At 35.4% G+C, this 19,451-nt stretch overlaps 1 protein-coding gene across 3 annotated transcripts in view; it reads left to right on the top strand.

The window, feature by feature from the left end:
• The first annotated feature begins 403 nt into the window (after nt 1–403).
• The window catches only part of LOC148829647 (receptor-type tyrosine-protein phosphatase zeta-like), an 87,651-nt gene continuing 68,603 nt past the window's right edge, over nt 404–19,451 (top strand). For all 3 annotated transcript variants that reach the window (XM_088922928.1, XM_088922929.1, XM_088922930.1), the window contains exon 1: nt 404–700. In XM_088922928.1, coding sequence (XP_088779054.1) covers nt 640–700 — 61 coding nt within the window. In that variant the 5' untranslated portion in view covers nt 404–639. The remainder of the gene's footprint in view (nt 701–19,451) is intronic.

The raw sequence follows: 19,451 nt of genomic DNA on the forward strand, positions 1-19,451 counted from the left end.
TAGATGTCTTCAATTTCTGATGATCATTCTCATATTGTTTTCCAGATAATTTACAGTACTGTATATTATTGAGAAGACGTTTAATTATTTAAATATTTGCGACCGTTTCGCTTACAAATTCGTACTTGATGCATTTTATTTGTTCGTAGAAAGTTTATGAAAACTCATAATCAGAGGTTCTATTAATAATTTGTGTTTGAAAGCAACAATTATTTTTCATTCATGCTTCTGGTCTGACAAATTGGTATTATGCACATATTATTTGAAATGAAACTGATATTATCTGATATCTGATATTGGACGATGGGTTTAATTATTTTGAATTGAATATCACAAGTTTCGTAGAAACCCTGGCTCCTCCTGTGTAGTTTGTGTTCAACTAAGCTGTGTTGCATGAAGAGATGGCTGTGGGCGGTGCACAGTCACAATTATTCTCCCTTCATTCACACCGGAGTACCCAGTCTTCAGGCAATAGCCGTGCTTCAAGATCGAAGAGCGAATGTTGAGGGGGAAAACGATATTCCACCGGTATGAATCAAATATAGCATCCATATACGCCACTGGAGTACAGTTCTATGTCTGAAAAAAAAACGATTTTTTACCATTTTTGCTCAACTCCTGGACTTGAAATTGAAGAATATGGAACTGTCAATTTCCAGCTTTCTGGCACTCTGTCAGCTGCTTTTCATTTTTCAGTTCGGTAAGGATTTTCAGTTTACTTCATTCGTTTTCTACAGTAGCCTCTGAACAACGAGCTCAATTCCATTGCATGGCGAAATGTTGTGCAATCGTAAAAGATTTCACGCTGAATTAGCAAGGTACTGTTTGGAAATGACAAGCTGGTTGTCTCATCTACATATGAAAGCAGACTATTTGAACTTCAGATATCTCTGGGATTATTATTCACTTTAATTGACAATTTATTGAATGTCATTTAAGGTATAAAATCCCCATTGTGTGTTTTTCAGTAGTGTGTTCATCAGTGACCAGTATCAGCTGTGTGGTCATTAAAACATAATAGTTATTGTCTCTTAATTATACAGTGAAGTAATGAAGAAACTGGTTGGTTTGCTTGTTGTTGCTCACTTTATCACACAGTAAGATACTGACTGCTTTTACTAAATAATATGAATTAATTAAAAATCACACTTCTGTGGTTTAGTAAACGCCAGGTGTATGCCATGTGTTATTTTATGGATGCGAAATTATTTATGTCTTTTGTGCAAATGTGCAAAAAAACAGCATCTGATCTAAATTGTGTGGATCACCTCGTATTTAGTACACTACTATAAGGAGGCTTTTTATGATGAACACCTCCAATGACTTATTTTTTCTAAGCTTGTATGTATTACAGTCACCTATTATTCAACACTATGTGCTGGAAAACTAATCATAGATGACATCATCACTGGGTCCTGTCTCTGTAAACCCAATTACATATGCCGTTTGTCAAATGATACGTCAAACAATGAAAGGTGTGCTTTAGCGCTGCTGTAAATTTTGCGCGATAGAGCAGACAACCAGAGATTATCAGCTTTTTAAGAAGTCGTTGTTACTGTAATGGCATTCTCCTTAATTTGTGTGGTGACGTGCCGAGATCTTAAACCTGTCTTTCCTCATACCTTGAGCCGTCCAGATGAAACATTGGACTCATTGGTGCTCATTGGACTCCAATTATATATAACCTTTTGCTTTGACAATGAAACCAGAAAGAACCTTGAAACTAGTAATTATTCAGCCAATTTCAGCCTCGTTAATTATTCGGTATGACCGAGTTCGTGTTTCTTACCTTTCTTACCTTATGCAGTGAACAATTATGCAGTCTTTTTTATTTTCAATAGCCTTGACGCTATGGCTATCTCAAAAGTGGATAGAAAACGTGTGCTGAAATCTTTGATTATGTTCTAGTTTTATAATTATATACAGTAGAATTAATACTTTGAAGAAATATAATAAGCAGGCTATGTATGACTCTTAAAAGTCAAAGTTTTTGTTTGGGGCACTCTACATACAAGAAAGAGAACTCAACTTTTAACGCTCAAATGGACTGTTTTTTGATTGAAAAAATGACAGTTGTAAAATAGTTTAAGCTGTGTAATTTGAGTGATTTTTGGAAACTTTCTTTTAAAATTTAAATCTCAAAGCTTTAAAACTGTGCGTAGATACATTAAGAGTTGTCATAAGTACTGCCGTTATTAAATAGCGAATTAACAGCTCCTAAAAATAGATTTTAAATGTTTTAGTGCAGTAATATTATGGCCATTGAAACCCAACATATCCTTTTAGTTGAGAGATTAATTTTATCTATTTCATTTCCAACAACCTATACAATATAGTGTTTATTATATAATAGTTTGAGTTTCAAGTAAGAAAAACGAAACATTTAAAAAATAGGAAAACAGAAATTAGGAAATGTTTAGTTCTATAAATACCACACTTACTTTCTAATCTAAAAAGAAAAACCAAATAAAAAAATTAAATTGATTTGACATATTTAAAAGATTCAGCTTCTGAATGCAGCTTCATTATTATTCATGTTCTGTAGAAAAGTTACACAGAGCAGACTGATATGGTTGGTTTAATCTTTTGGATAGTAATCCAGACAAAGATTTAAAAAGATACCCAAGCCAGCTTTTTATCCTTTCTCTTGAAAAAAAAAGATGCCTTTGTAACAAAGCTTTTGAACTGGGATTTTTAATGTGTTGGTACCTGCTCAATAGTGAGCTGTATTTTTTTCCTTCTCATTCTGAATAGTATAAATGCCGCTTTGATGAATTCTCAATCACAAAGAAAGTGACATTTCATTGGGGGTATGGTCTTGCAGGAAAAGCTATTAAAGTGAATGAAATTATAGTGAATGAAACGTTGATACCACCTGTTTTCATAAAAGAGTACTATAGATTACATACAGTATTTGCCTTGCATTTCTTTATGATATCTAATTGTATCCTTGTTTCTTAAGGTTTTCATTCAGTTGCTTTGCTAGACACATGATAATACATGTTCTGCAATCATTGAAATAGCTAATATTACACACATTTTTGTTGGTATTTTGAGTAACTTATTATTACAAAACTGCCCATTTACTTCGTTAATAATTGAATAGACAGTTTTGTCACAGTAAAAATCAGGCTTTCATGAGCTGACAAAGTAAACACATTCTGTAGAAATAAAGAATTCAGGGTCAGCCTACCCTTTGAAGGGTGTAGTTTAGGAAGAGCTTGACCAAATTTCTGTAGGTTTAATCTGTATAAGAGAAGGTTTGAGAACTAAAACTAAAATATTAGCTAGTGTATATAAAATAATGCTGTATTAAATGTGGTATTTCTGTGTTCTAACATTTTCCCACATGCTAGATGTTTGGTTGGATATTTGTTAGGTTAGTTTTCAAAATGTAATAAAAATGTAAGGAGAACTAAAATCTATATTTAAAAATATGTATTTTAAGACACTATAGGAAGGGAATCATTGTTAGTGACATCCATAGGCAAACTGTGCAATTTTCCTTTGGATGCCTCACAGGTGCTATCTCTTAATTTAACCTAAAGACCGAAAAAAGAAAAGTAATTGTAACAGCATTTTAAAATGGCTACAAAGATGTATGTACATATAAATAATGTGGAAAGTATTGTATTTTCTCAAATGTAAGGGTATTTACATATTATTTTGCTTTTAGAATTGAGTCAGTCTCTCATCGTTATAAAAGACAGTATCTACAGACTCTGTGGTGGTAAAGGTTCAGACATCCACTGCTAGATGTTAGTCCATTAATTTCTGATTATGAATGATTCAGGACCTTTTACTTCACAGGTAACTAAAAAATATTGAGATATTTGTAGATTTTAATCTCTTCTATTCAAATTAGAAAAAGAAGAATATTATATGATACTTCAATCTGAACTAAAACCAAATCAGTAAACAAAACAAAATAACATTCTTCACAACAAGATTTGAAATTCTACACAGTATCATGATTTTCTCCAGTAAGGTTTTATTTAGGAATATAACAAAGGTTACAAACGAAAGGAGGCCATTCATCCCATCTGACCCATTTGGTAGTTAATTGATTCAAGGATCTCATTCAACCATTTCTTGAATGGACTCAAAAGTACCAGGTCCAACCACATGACTGGGAAGCTTATACGGTTGAAGCCGATACTTTGTGTTCCTTCCAAAAATGTCTTTTTTTTCTGTAAACTGTGTATAGAAAATACATTTCAAATGCATTTTCATCTATGTGTGTATTGAATGAAGTTGAGTTTTGATATGTATTTGCTATAGGTCTTAAGGTATATAAGATGAATGTTCAAGTAGGTAGGTGCATCAGCATGCATAGGCTGCAAAGGAACAAGTAAAGGTTTATTCCATGACACACCTGAAGAAGGCTCCACAGCAGAAACATTGTGTTTCTTTTCTTCTTTATTTTCCATTCAGCATGGAATAAACTTGTTCTTGTTCCTTGTAGTTGAATGTGTTAAGATGACATCACTGCCTATGACTCCCAGTAGCATTAAACTCCCCCACAGTGGGATGCTGACCTTTTGGCATAGTGGATTTCACAATTGTTGGTGGAGGCTGTTTGGCTTAAGGCTTGGAGATGCCTGATGGGCATACATTGAAAGCCAGTTAGGGATGAGCAACACAAGCCACGCTTACATTGGGAGGCCGATGCACATCACATTTTATTGTTTATTGTTATTGTAGGTTGTTCAAATTAATGATTCAGTCACTGCACACTAACCATAGTATTGAGCAGTCTAGTACTATACGTGAGCAATTTGATATACAAAATGGATTTATCTCATTAAGGAACCAGAATCTAACCATAAGGACAAGACCCCCATTTAACTTCACGAGGTAAAATGAAGGAGCTACTGCGAAAGTAATGACATTCTATTCTGGAAAAGGGATGGTCATTACCTGTGTTTATATTGTACTTATGTAGGTGTGGCTGTGTGTTAGCCCTTCAATTTTAAATGTCAATTAGAAACTCCATTTAATATGTTTGCCATGACCATGAATGATGAGCAGATTAAATGTGTAAATCAGTAACTGCATTTTCTTGTGGCTTTATAACTATTATAGTCCATTATTATAGTACGACCACCTTTTTACTTCAAATTTGAGAGAGTGAGAATTACAGTATGGTTAACAAGTGGATTTTACTAATTATTATTAGATGTCCGTATCCAGGATTACTTGCAAAACACATGAAAATGATGATAAATAATAACACATAAATAAATACAAACAAATCCTTAACAATAAGCAAAAAAGTATTTAATGTGTTCTACTTTATAATCAAAATGTTACAGAACTGCACAGTATAGTATTTACAAGATGGTCACTTTCATCATCCAATAAGCCATAAACATACATTTTAGTTTATATTAATTGAACAAATGGTAATTCACTATGCTACTACTGAACTTTGGTTGGCATTTCAGTGGCAGTGCACGATTTACATCCAGGAATCTGTCTTTTTTGTTCCAAATGACATAAGCTGAATGATAGTATTGAAGAAAAAGCTTTTGTGTGCTCTTTCCTGCTTTCAGGTTCCTGCTAAACAGCATGTCCTTCTGTAGTTCCACTCTCTCTGAATTTGTTGAAAAAGGAAACAGATTTCCAGTAGTGAGCAACAGAGGTATTTGATGACCAGATTAGTTGGTATTAGTCTCAACAGTATTCATTGAAGCACGGAGAGGAATACATTTAGCTTCAGAATAATTCTTTCCTTTTCCATTTCAACAAATAAGGCTGAATTAAAATAAAATAAAGACTTGGGAAGCTAGCCTGTTAGTCTGAGTGGGTTTTAGACTCTTGTGAATTATGCTGTCAGCTGCAAGATTTGTTTTGTGTGAACTGGCAGAGAGAATGTTCTTTAGTGTTGGCAGTATTCTTCACTGCATATCTTCACAGGGAGTCCTTGGTCCTTTGTATGAGGTTATGTGACTGTGACACTCAATCTGCCAGTGATTTGTCTGAGTGGCAACACGACTGTGAGAGAAAACCCATACTGGGTAATATAAAGTAATGAAGTACAATGTTCTTCCTAACATGGGAACAGCTACAACGCTTGGATAGCTTACACAAATGGACTAGAATTGCTCTTGTTGTCTGTCATCGTTACACCAAGCCAGGGGGAATTGTGTAGAGTCAGGCTTTAATCCACAGAAAAAAAAGCTTACAACACTTTTACTCATTATTCAATCTTTCTTCTGATTTTATGGTTTCCTACCACCAAGGCTGGTTTTGAAACAGCTTTAATGGGTTGTCATGGCTTATAACTAATGGCAGTGTCACTCATGACTGATGATTGTGTTCATTATCATGGTGTCTTCTTGTGTATCTATGTATCAATTGACCGAGCAGTATAAAATTATTGATTTTTTTATACTTATTTAAAAAACTAATTGGGGGGGGGGTCAAATAATGATATAGTTGTAAGATTTATTTTGTTTTTAACTTGGCACTGAACATTTCTTATAAAAAACAATTTGCTATTGCAATTAAAATGACTACTTTTATTGTTTTAAAAAGTGATAGAAAATGTATCAGTATCTCTAAGTAAACACTTATAATTTTGTTAGAATTTAATATCTATCATGCTTAATATAAAATCTTTTTAACTGTATTGCAGAGTTGAAGTGTGTGTGTGTGGTCTAGACCTTTGTTAGGCATCTAGACAGTCCCTAATGAGCCTTTTAAAAATGTTAATGGGAGTTTTTTTAAAAAACTCTGAACAAGTTCTGTTTCATGATAAAAAAGTATTGTTATAAATTTCATAAACACAGTCAGAAAATTTGGATTCAATACATTCATTCATTATTCATCTTGCTGCAGAAATGTAGTTAAACTCCTTTACAGCAAAGAAGTACATTTGCTTTTTTTGTGCAAATGTATGTCTAGTGGGTTTATAGAAAACTAAAGGGAAAAACAAAACAACATTTGTTGAATATGTGAATATATCACTAAAATTAATATTATGAATATTTAAGTAATGTTATAAAAGAGCATAGAAATATTTAAATGAAATCTGTCAGTTAATATAATAATTGAACATTGCAGTTTCTTTCCTTATTGAAAATGTTGAGTGCAAATGTTAAAACAAAAGCAACACTACTGAAATGTGTACAATGCTTCTCTTTTTCACAATTTCACTCTTTATTAAAATGGCCTTTATTTCCTATTAAGTTTGATTTTTTACATTTTAATTTGAGGGGGTTCCGATGCAATTGATAAATCAGTTACTTTTAAATCATGTATTGGTATTTTGACATTTTAATGCCATAGCTTCATTCCCAGAGTATATCAGATTTTCACAGATGGGACAGGGCTAAAAAGAAATCCTGTCATTCGTTTCCTTCATTACAGCTTTGTTTGCACCTGCTACCCCAATTCCTTTGTAAGCTTTGTTGGCTTACCCACACATCCCCTTGTTTGTGACCAGATAATACATTTTTCCCTGAAACGAAAGTGTACATTTCAGATCAGCTTTTTTATATTTATATGTTGATTATTATTGTACAGAAGACTGCTGGTCAGAGAGAATTGCACAAGTCTAAGAGCCACATGCTTTGGTCCTTTTTCATAATGAAAATAAATGTAGAATTAATATAACACTAATGTGATTACATACTGTGCAGTCCAACATGTTCTATTGCATTTGAAATATGATTGTAAAAGCTGACTTGGATGCGAAAAGAGGCAGGACAAGGAACAGTTTAATTGAGCTGTTTTTAACAAATGATAGTAAATTGTGTAAGTGTTACATTACATTTACATTTTCTAAGACAATATTCTAATAATTCTGTCTTAAGAGAGCATGCTACAAACACCTCAGTTGTCCAGATTCTCAAGGCACAAGAGGTAATGAATCTGTGTCCATTATAACAGAATAAGTCACAACTTTCAAACATAAACAGTCTTCAAAAGGAGGGACTATGTTATTCTTTGTCAGCCTCTTGAAACGTAAACATAAGGTCAAAACAGATTTCAAAGGCTTAACATTCTGAGAAGGGTAGACTATAAAGCCTTTTTGAGTTTTGAGGTGGCTTAATTTGTTGTGTAAGTGCTGTCCAGTAAAAATCAATTAAAATAGAAGAATCAATTGGGAGGACACTCTCTCTACTCCAAAATGATTTATTAATTAACACATGTCAGTGTTTCAGCAGACACAAGTCTTCATTATGAAAAACGTTTTGGCTAGACAGATAGAGTACCTGTCTGTTTGTCTTGATGAAGGGTTCTGCTGTATTTGCTGAAGCATTGATAAGTGTTAATAACTAATTTTAGACAAGATGTTTTGCAGGGTTTTTACAATGTTTTACAAAAGTTTGAAGTCTTGTTATTGCAGAGAACCTGGGAACTACTATCCTGAGATTGAAAGTATATAACTAGGGCCAGACATTGCAGAAATATTTGCATTTAATTAACAAAAGTACATTATTTCCCAAATGTTGCCTTCACTTTTTATCCATGTCATAACTGGTTAAAGCTGAAGAGTAATGTGAAATCATTTGGAAATGACAACAAGAAAGCTTTGGAATTTATTATTTCACTCTTTTCAGGCTCTCTGTAAGTGTTCTGTCCCTTATTCTTTGCATATCTAGTTATTGTAACCGCTGTTCAAAAAACAGGGCTGACAGATTCAATTCACATCATGCCATTAGTGGAGAATGTGCTTGTAAATTGCCATGTTTTTTTAATACTTGGAGATTTATGTGCAAGATGGTAAACTTGATTTTTTAAATAATTTAAATTGAGGTTGTAGCTGTAAAAGCCCACTTCCATGTAGGTGCAATAAGTTACAAAGCAGGTTAAAGGAGGCTACTGTGTTTTATCTACTGCTTGAAACAAGAATAACGTTATTTCCAGTTTAACTGAAGACACCTCAATAGTTTTTATGTTTTAAAATGGATTTCTTTTAAATATGCGAGTGCTTCTGAACAGTGACGTATCACAGTTTACATGTAGAGGTCTTCCATCTGTTCATGGTTTTATTATGTACAGTACATGCTGTGACAACCCGTTGGGTGTGCCATAACAAGTTCTTTAAAATAGGTGGGACCAGGACAACAGACACACTAATACAGCTGTAAGCTTAAAAAACAGTGCAATTTAGAGTTTACAGAAGAATAAACTACACCTTAAAACCAAAGAAAAAAAACTTAAGCTTCTGACTACACTTCAAATTCCAAACTATTCTGCCAGGGAGCTGAGCTACCTACTAGCTTCCAGAACCAAACAGTTCTAAAGTTTAGTCTCACTTAGACTCTTCACAATCCCCATCTCTCCCTGAGACTCTTCACAAAACTCTTTCAATCAAACCCACAGTTCCAGATCCATAGTTCCAGGCTTGGTCACTCCTTCCTCCCAGGTTATTTGTGTTTCCAGATAGCAGATTAGAAATACACAGAAAGCCTCTGCTTCCTGCTTTTTAAACTATCACCTGTCCCAAGCATCTTCAGCAGCAGCTCATTCCCTAAAGGTTTCTGGGGAATGTGATCCAGACATGGCTCCATCCTGTCTGAACCAGCTGTAGCAATGCAAACTGATGATTTTAAAAGGAGAAGGTGTAATCATGCAGATTTGTAAATACACCAAAGAATAGCATTTCATACTTGTACAATGTGATGGAGAATTCTGCAGTTAAATTCCCAGACTGGTTTAGTAGGACAGAGAACTTATCTGTCACCCCTCTGATCTATGCTGGATATTCTGTTTTTTTCATCTTGGTTGTCATGGGTAGTCAGGACTATGCTAAAAAATGTAAAAAAATATTGTTTGTATTCTTGTATTAAAATGATATATTTGAGGAGCTTAACTCAATTGATGCTATCATATGAGCACTTATATAAAAAGGAGTTACATTTATGCAGGTCCAAGTTTTTTAAACTTTTTTTTTAAACTGTTTTGAAGTGCAGCTTAACAAAACATTGAGGGACACACTTTGATTTAATTTAATTAGGTTTCCAAATAGTGGAAAGGTAATGTGACTGCAAGATCTTTGTTCTTGCCATTTTAAAATGTGCCTTTCTTTGGGCAACTGGGCAGGTTCATACTTGGCTGGTATACTGGAAAAGATAAGCCTTTTTTTAAAAAAATTGAAAATGATTTTGAACTAGCTGTGTAGGACTGCATAGCTTGTGACATGAAAAGACAGATGGCTCAAAGAGGGCAGTGCCACCTACAATGCAGCTCTGTACAGTTTGCTTAGTGCTGATCAGTACAGAGGCACATCTCTTACCAACAACAAAGATCTACAGTAGCTATGCGGGAAGTCTGAGGTGTTGTCTTTTCAGCAGGAGATAGAAAAGCCCTTGATGTATGATCTCAACCCAATGTTTGGTGGTGCTCAGGCAATTGTGCGCCGATGATTGTGGAATCATGGTTACATATTTCTGGTTCATCATATTTGGATCTGAATGTTCCACCTACACTCGGACGAGTTCCTTTGGTTGCCAAGCAGCTGGGGGGCCCCACCGCCAGGTGATTAAATATGTAACAAAAATATTAGTCCTTTATCATCCAAGCTGGCATTCTCATTCCACTGCATAACCAAAGCTTTTTAGGCTTGCTTGTGAAAAACTGATACAGTTACAATAAACCCTCAGCAACTGTGGAATTTGAGTATATAGTTCATGAGGTAATGCAGTACCTTTCTAAGAAGAATCTTGCCTTTTTAAATGCTGGTCATTTTGGATGATTTGGACTTTGGAGTTTGCCCACTCCAAACATAAAGTTGTCTTGTCACCCCTAAACACTATGACCCTTATCCAACTCCTGGACCAGGGTATCAGAATAACTTTCAAGAGTTATTGTATGCAATATGCCGAAACTTCAGGTAGATTTTGGATCTTGTTGAGAATGATCCAAGACCTACAATGACAGAGTGTTGAAAAAGGTACAGACTTACTGACTGCATCATTGTCAAAAAGTGTCACTCGATGAGGTAAAACTGACCTGGATATTAGTGTAAAATTTGGGCAGATGCTTTGTGAGACTTGGAAGATTTTGCTTCATTTGATGCAATTGGGAGTGAAGGCTCCAAATTTTCAAGCTTTTTAAGTAAGGTGTTAGGCAAGGATGAGTTTGAAAAGCTCATATAACTGTTTCTCATCTTGCCAAAGGAATGCTTTATGGAGAATGATCTCTTTAAGGAATGAAGCCTTAACTTCAAGCAAGGATGATAATGCTACATAAGGAAGTGCAAAGGTATTTCCAAACCAATTCGAAGTGGCTACCATCTCAATATTCTTCAAAAAGCCATCACAGACTGTGGTTGAACCATTCCAGCAAACCTTCATCATCTGCACCTGTTGCTAAAAATTCATCATCAAAACAGTTCTCTCATAATGATATCTCAGAGGTCTTGCAGGAAAAGTCTGACCCTTCTTCCTCTAATGATACAACTCCTTACCATCTTATCTTCATCATGATGCAGAGATTCAAGAGAAATACAACAATCTATTTGGTACAATAATATCTTTTTTAATTGTATTGTTTGTCCTATCTTACATTCATTGATTTTATTGTCTTTAATGAGCTAAAGCAGTATTTAATGATGTGTAACCACAGACCTGTTAAGCTAACCTATTTTTCCTGTAGTGTTTTGTTATTGCCTACCAGGGTTTTGTGGTTTAAAAACCACAAGGCTTTTGAACAATTTAATCCCAGTGGATGAGTGATTACTGTATTTTACACCCGCAACAGGACATAAATCAAGTTGAGGAACATGGCTTGTCATGCAAACTGCCCCTGCTCAATAACTGATAGGTCATCTAACTCCAAACTTCATTCTGTGCTTCATATACTGTACTTGTAGTATCAATAGGATGAATGTATATAAAAATAGGTTTCCTGACTAAACCAAAAAGAATGCTTAATTACCATTACGTTTTCTTCATTGTTTATGTACTGTACAGCTTGTAACTTTAGCTACTGTAACTTAAAAAAAACACTCTTCTCCTGATTAACTTTTGGCCTCCTCCCATTTGTAACCATTCTTATGTATCTTAGGTATCATTCTAGTGAGCATACTATTAACAGCGTAGGCACTATTGTGCCCTTTTATACAGTACCTATATGGTTGTCTTGCCGCCATTTTGTTGTGATAACTAGAAGTTTTTAGAACCACACTGTATGAATTGAAATTTGGCAGATGAACAACCAAACCTTCTTATTTTTCCTTGCAAGTTGCTGCAATAATTTTCTGATCCACCCCAGGTCATGATGCTTGATGAAACTGGCCTGTGGCCAGTTGTCTATTACAGTTTGTTGCAACCAAGTCCTTGGATGACACCAGCATACTGTACCTGGCCTATTCAGTATTTATTTGTGTAATCTTAAAGGGAAAAGGGAATTTATACACAGCAAATAATAATATTTTTTATTTAGTAGTAATAGCAGTAGTTCTTTCATTTATGATTAATGCTTTTTTATTTTATTTCCTATTTTCACTTTGAATCACATCTTATTGCTGGGATCACTCTGCTATTTCTTCATTGACCCTTGAGTCTCTTTGTAATGGCTGTTTGGTAATAATTGGCCTGTCTTCTTGCACGAAGGGGTTGACCTTTCCAGTTGCAGTGGAACAAAAAAATAATAATTTAGAAGGGTACTTTCTGCATGTTACAGTTATAAGAAGTATGGGGTATGAATTGAATACAGTAATATTAAAATAGTTAAAAATCTCAGTTCCATCAACATCCACCATTTAGGCAGTGTGTAAAGGCTGCTTTTCCAGTGTGTTTTAATCATAGCACCTTGTGTACAATATCGAGTAAAAGTAACTACATCTTTTCATGGTCAATACATTTAATTTGATGTAGTTTAATAATATCTAGTGTTCACAACTAGATTAGCACATTAATGTTAAAAAATAGTGAAATTAATTACTATGTATCTATTTCTAATTATTATATCTATTTTGATAGATACAGTCTATCAAGATTTATACAATCACTGACGATATATTTACTTCTAGGGTCTGTTTCTGAAACGTTTTTTCTATTTCTAACTAACCAATTCCTATGTACTGAAAAGGTCATACAGTAGGTAATGTCTCTTCCTTTCTGTGCTCTTCCAGCCATGTGTTATTTGAGATTCTGTATTTTGTTGACAGTTCTGTAAGTCTCTACAGTGCAGTTCGCTATTCTGGATTTTTGAATTCTCCAGGTTGTTCCAACATAATCCATTTTCCCCTACATTTGTATAACACAAGGACAGCATATTTACAACAAAGATACCATGGCTGCTACTGCTACTATTGCAGCCATAGTGTATACATGTGCATATGGTATGTGAGAATTGTGCTCATATTATATAGTATGTATCAAGACATTCATTAATTTAAATAAATGAATAGCTACTTTTTCTGTAATTTCAGTGTGGAAATAATTATTTTGAATTCTATCACATTTTGAAGTCTGTGATGAATAATCTAAATAAAACGAATTGCCTAATTATGATTGTTTTTTGCATGCCAGAAACCCCTCTTAAATCTGAACCATTGACACTTAAAATTATAAACTGGCTTTGGTTAAATGGCAGTCTAGAAATTTTATATCAGTGACAGGCCATAAATAAAGACCAAGAACTCCAAATGCAAAATTTAGTGGTTGTGCTTTATGAGACTCAAAAACATGCATAAAACATTCTTAGAGCTCTGTCATTCATCAGAACTACTAATTCATTTTATGCATTTTTATAGGAGTTCTGTCAGATTCTTATGTAATTATGGCTATAATTTACCAGCAAAGGGCTTATAGATGCAAAAAGCTATTTTCTTTAGATCCATAACATTTTAAGTATTACTACCTAAACCAAAGGAGCACAGAGAAATAAAATATTATAGCCAAACAATGGGACAACACAGAAGCACATACTACACATAATGATGTAGTTTTATATCTTCAGTGTGTCTTGTTTTTTGAATAGCTGGGAATGGTATCTAGAAATTCAGTGCTTTATCTTTCTTTGAAGTCAATGGGATTCTCTTTTTCCCAATAGAATTCTGAGATGGAATCAGTCATTAGAATAGTTATGTCTGTTTCATGCTACTGGATTGCTGGGGGGTAATTCCTATGATAGACCAGAGTACCATCCAGCAGGGAGTCACGTGCTTCATAGTCCACTTAATGCTATGGAAACCAGAGAAACCTACAGAAAATGAACTCTGGCCTGATGAGCCACTGTGGCTCTGATATAGACTTTACATTGAACATGCTTCAGGGTATGTTTAAACATAGTAATAAAATAACCTTTGAAAAGAGTTTTGTATTGTCTTCATTTAGGTTTATTGTAACTTGAGCATCATGAATTAGTTATATAATTCAACACTACAGAAACCTTGAACACTTTTTTTTGGCTTCATTAGCAGGCTTCTGAAAAAGGCTTGTGAATGTGTCCAAATAAATGTTAGTCAACTTTCTCATGTATATTAATTGAAAACAGTTTTGTTTAAAAATGTTTTCTGTGGGCCCTTACTGTGGGCAGCAGGCCAGGAAGAAGCAAAAGGAGATAAAGTTACAGATGGTCTTCCAACAGGAGTTACAAATGTTGTCTGGACCTCTATCTTTAAATATAGTGCTCTGTATATATTCTTTCAAGCTAACCTTTTGTCAGGGTATTACCATATGGGACTCCAAATAAACAATAGGGTCTAATTTGTTATTATAAATTATCAACAGTTTTGTGCGGTTGTGGCATTCCTAATCAGCTAATTGTATAAACAGAATACTAAATAACTTCATGTTTAAACCATCCATAATCTGACTGTAAATGTTTAGAAATGTTTACTTAGGAAGTAATGACTGAGAAAATAAAAAAAGGCTTTTTCTTAGCTTCAGGAAGTCCATCTGAAGTTTCACTGACTACTGACAATTTAACTGATTGTATCTGAAGTTACAAAAGACACCATTGTTCCAAGGTTGACCAGTAAAGCTGGCTCTGAAAATGAAGCAATGCCAAAGAAATCTTGGCTGCCTGTTCTCTTTGTAAAATTATATAAACTTTTAGGGACCTGATCTGAAAGGAGAGAGTCTGAATTTGTGTCCATGGTAATCCATTTGAGACTAGAGGAAGTTACAATGGCAATGAGCCATGAAAAGGTCCACTTGTTTTCACAGAGGCACTTTAGACACGTCTTGCATGTAGATAAACCACTGTTGGCAGATCTTGGTACCTAACCTAGTACAGAGAGAAACTGTATATAGTAGCCTGATTGCACCTGCACCTTGCCTTACTCTATTGTTATAGGTTTCAGTCTTCTGCTAACAATGATAAATTAAAACAATGAAAACGTAACATGAGTTTGTAAAGCACAACCATATCATATTTTGTTATTGCTATGGAACTGCATTTGGAAGTTATTCAGAGTAACCCCTGCTGAAGACAATCATGGAAATCCATCCATTTTCTAACCACTTTATCCAAATCAGCGCTGTGGGGAAGCCGGAGCCTATCCTGGCAAGCAACAGGTGTAAGGCAAGATGTACCCTAGATAGAACTCAGTCCACCACAGGGCACACGCAGATAAAAACATGCATACACTTACACCAGGGTCAGAATTGAACCACTGGGCCCCGAGCACTTTGGGAAGCAATTGCACAACTGTGCTGCCTTAATTTATTGTAACATAGTAGAAACTGATTTGTAGTTTTTTATGCTTAATGTTTTTAAAATTTGCACACTATACATGGTAGGGTCAGGAAGTGGGCATAGCAGAGCGGAGCACCCAGAGGAAACACACCTGAACATGTGGAGAACATATAAATTCCACGCAAATAGCATCCCAGGGCTCCAGTGTTGTGATGCAACAATGCTATTTGCTGCACCACCGTGTTGCCTAATCATGCAATTAAAAACACAGGAAAACTGCATTATAAATATGCATTATACACTTTTCTCCTGAGGTGACTTGGTTAGGATTAGTTGGAGAATTTAGGAATTTCTTGAATATTTATTTTGAAAGTCAGTAATAAAAATGATTTTAACTGTACTTCTCAATATTTGTTTAAATGGTCAATGATACAACAGGATCACTTCAGGTATGTCACAATATCACACTGGTTTGGCCATTGATGGTTAGCTTGTAGCTTAATAGCATATAAAGTCTTGAAGACAATGCAATTTCTGTATAGAGTATACTGTGTGTGCGCACACACACCGTTTCGGAATTGTCAGTCATCCTGGCTCACCACTACAACTCTTGTGCCAGCACAGGAAGGATATAGTCTGCAGCATTCCCTGTTCAGTCATTCATGATTTCTCAAACTGCAAATCTTATGACAAGCTTAGCTTGAATGGAAGACTGATGTAGGTCTCACTAATAATGTGTTAGCTTTGGGGTGTCTGACAAACTCAAGGTTTGCTGCTGTTTTGCAAGCCGGCAGTGCCCTGGCCAGCTCAAAACCACCAAGCCTGACAGTGCTCAGGCAGTTGCACACCACTGCTTGGAAGTCACACAATTTACAAGCATCAGGCTCATCATGAAATAAATGTGACTAAATTATCTGTTAAAAGACATTGTTTCAATATAATTTAAATAAAACAAACGTATGAATCGATAATGATTGAAACAGTATCAGATTCCATCTTGGAAATAAATTATTTTAATAAGTTTGTGCCTGTTTTAAGCAATATTTGGCATGTATTATAGTTTAAAACAAATTCATATGAAATAACGAATAACCACTGCTAATGTGTAAATCCTGAAACAAAATAACTTATTGGCTAATGAACACTGTATGACAAATGTTATATTTTTTTAAAGAATATATAGAACTAAATATATGATATGTCATTATATATAGACCGCCTTAACTCATAAAATGAAGTTGTGATGAAGAACTGTAGAAATGTCATTATTGTGAATAAATTATTATTATATATCCATCCATTTTCTCACAGCTTCATCTAGTTCAGGGTCAAGATCCTATCCTATCAATCAACGGACGCAAGGCGGGATACATCCTGGTCGGAAAGCCAGTCTATTTTTTTTTCAATAGTCTACTTAGTCTGTCCATCCATCCATACATTTTCACTCCGCTTTTTCTGGTGAGGGTCGTGGTTGCAGCAAGCCGAGTAGATAGACCCAGACTTCCCTGTCCTCAGCAACAGATTCCAGCTCCTCCTAGGAAATCCCCAGGTGCTCCCAAGCCAGTTGAGAGATTTAATCCCTCCAGCGTGTCCTGGGTCTGCCACGGGGTCTCTGCCCAGTGGGACGTGCCCCGAACAGCTCCAGCGGAAGCCGACCGGGGGGCATCCTTATGAGATGCCCAAACCACCTCAACTCGCTCTTCTCAATCTGGAGAAGCAGCAACTCTACTCTGAGGCTCTCCCAGATGGCCAAGCTCCTCACCCTATCATGGAGAGTCAGCCCAGCGGCCCTGCGGAGAAATCTCATTTCTGCTGCTTGTATCCATGATCTCGTTCTTTCAGTCATTACCCACAGCTCGAAACCATAGGTGAGGACAGGGATGTAGATCAAACTCAGCTCCCGCTTCACCACCGCAGACCGGTACAGAGCCCACAAAACAGCTGATGCTGTCCTCTTCCACTTGTCGATCTCATGCTCCCCTCTTCCATCACTCGTGGACAAGATCCCGAGATACCTAAACTCCTCCACTAAGGGCAGCTGTTCCCCCCTCACCTGGAGAGAGCATTCTATTCTCTTCCGGGAGAGAACCATAACCTCAGTCTTGGAGGTGCTGATTCTCATCCCAGCCACTTTACCCTTGGAATGGAATCACTCAAGTGCGCGCTGAAGGTCGCAGTTAGTTAGTCTATACGTTTGTGTTATACTGTATATCATTTTCTTGATTGTGGTGTTTTGAATTTGTCAAGTGTTGCAATAATCTTTTTGTCATCAGCATATAAGTACAGTGACAAATGAGAATAGGCCTTTCAGCCTTTCATGCTCATTTGGTAAGGTAATTTATTGAAACATCTTAGCTGTTTTTTTAAATAACCCAGGATCAGGCTAAGTAGGTTGATCCACACTGTACTTCCACAACCCTTTAAGAAAACGGCTTCTTTTCTCAGTTTGAAAATCACTTCCAGGTGATATCTGCTTGTGTCCCCTTGTATGTGGCTCACTTTTCATTCTAAAGGTGTCTGCTGGGGTAGCTTGATGAATGTTCCTTGAGGATCTGTATCAGGTCCACTTGCACTGTTCTCTGCTCAAAACTAAACAGCTCCTGTTCCATCAGCCTGGACTTCCAAAGTAGCAATATATTTTCCATAATGTGGTGACCAAAACTGTACACAGTATTCTAAATAAGGCTTTATAAGTTAATTGCATAGTTTTTTACATCTTTTGATGTTAATTCTATACTTTTAGCTATATATCCTAACATGTTGTTTGCCTTGTCTAGAAGATGTAAATAATGTGTCAACATACACATCTAAGTCTTTTTCATATGTAGCCTCTTCTCTCTTAGTGTTTCCCATTTTGTATTTATAGTTTTATATTGTTGCTACCTACTGTACATGCAAAACCCTTCACTTGCCTACATTCAACATCACCTGCCAGGTGTCTGCACAGTCTTGAATTTTAGCTATTTTGTTTGCTACTTTGACAATATTTGCCAACCCTCCCTAATCTAGTTTCATCTGCAAATTTGAGAAGTTTAACTAAATATTCTAACATTTTGTTGGCCTTTTTATTGCATTTTATTGTCTAGAAGATGCATTAAATGCGCCAAAACAACTTAAGTCTTCCGTAAGTAGTTTTTAAAACTCAGTGTCTCCAAATTTATTGTATAGATAAGGCTATTACTACCTACATGTAATACTCAGCATTCATTTACATTAAACGGCACCTGCCGTGTCTTTGCCTAGTCTTGATTTTTGTCTGAATCTTTTCCAAAGTTTCTTTTCAACTTCTTCAGTTTTTGGTCCTATAGAATACATAATAACACACAAGGGGAAAATATTTTATCCTTATTTATTGTGCAAGACTGAACACAGAAATAGATCTGAACACAGAAATGGCATGTCTTATAGCCTAATGTGAATAGAGACATCTACTGTATAAAGGAACAGCAAAAATATGTTTTAAGTCAGTATAGATACAAATATATGCAAAGTCCATAGAGTACATCTGATGTAAATCTGCGTGTTTATTATCATTTTTTGAGTCGAGGAAAGTTCGAGAGAGAAGTATTACCCTTAACCATGCCCATATAAATACCAGTACCCTGCTCTCCAAACCCAGTTTGCATTCTTCGATGCCAATCCCTCCCTCCTCCTCTGTATCACCCTTGCTACTGCTCCGTTTGTGGTAAGATATTGACATTGACAGGTGAGTACTGCACAAGCATAGACAATACCTTTGGGAGATTTAGAAGAAGCTTTTATTACTTTCTGAATTTTGTTACAGATGCAGATTTTTACTTTAAGTCTATAGATACCATGTTAAATATTGGACTTTTTTCAAATAAAAA

The sequence above is a fragment of the Atractosteus spatula genome, chromosome 8 (genome assembly GCF_055471065.1).
Source record: "Atractosteus spatula isolate fAtrSpa1 chromosome 8, fAtrSpa1.hap1, whole genome shotgun sequence".
NCBI lineage: Eukaryota > Metazoa > Chordata > Actinopteri > Semionotiformes > Lepisosteidae > Atractosteus > Atractosteus spatula.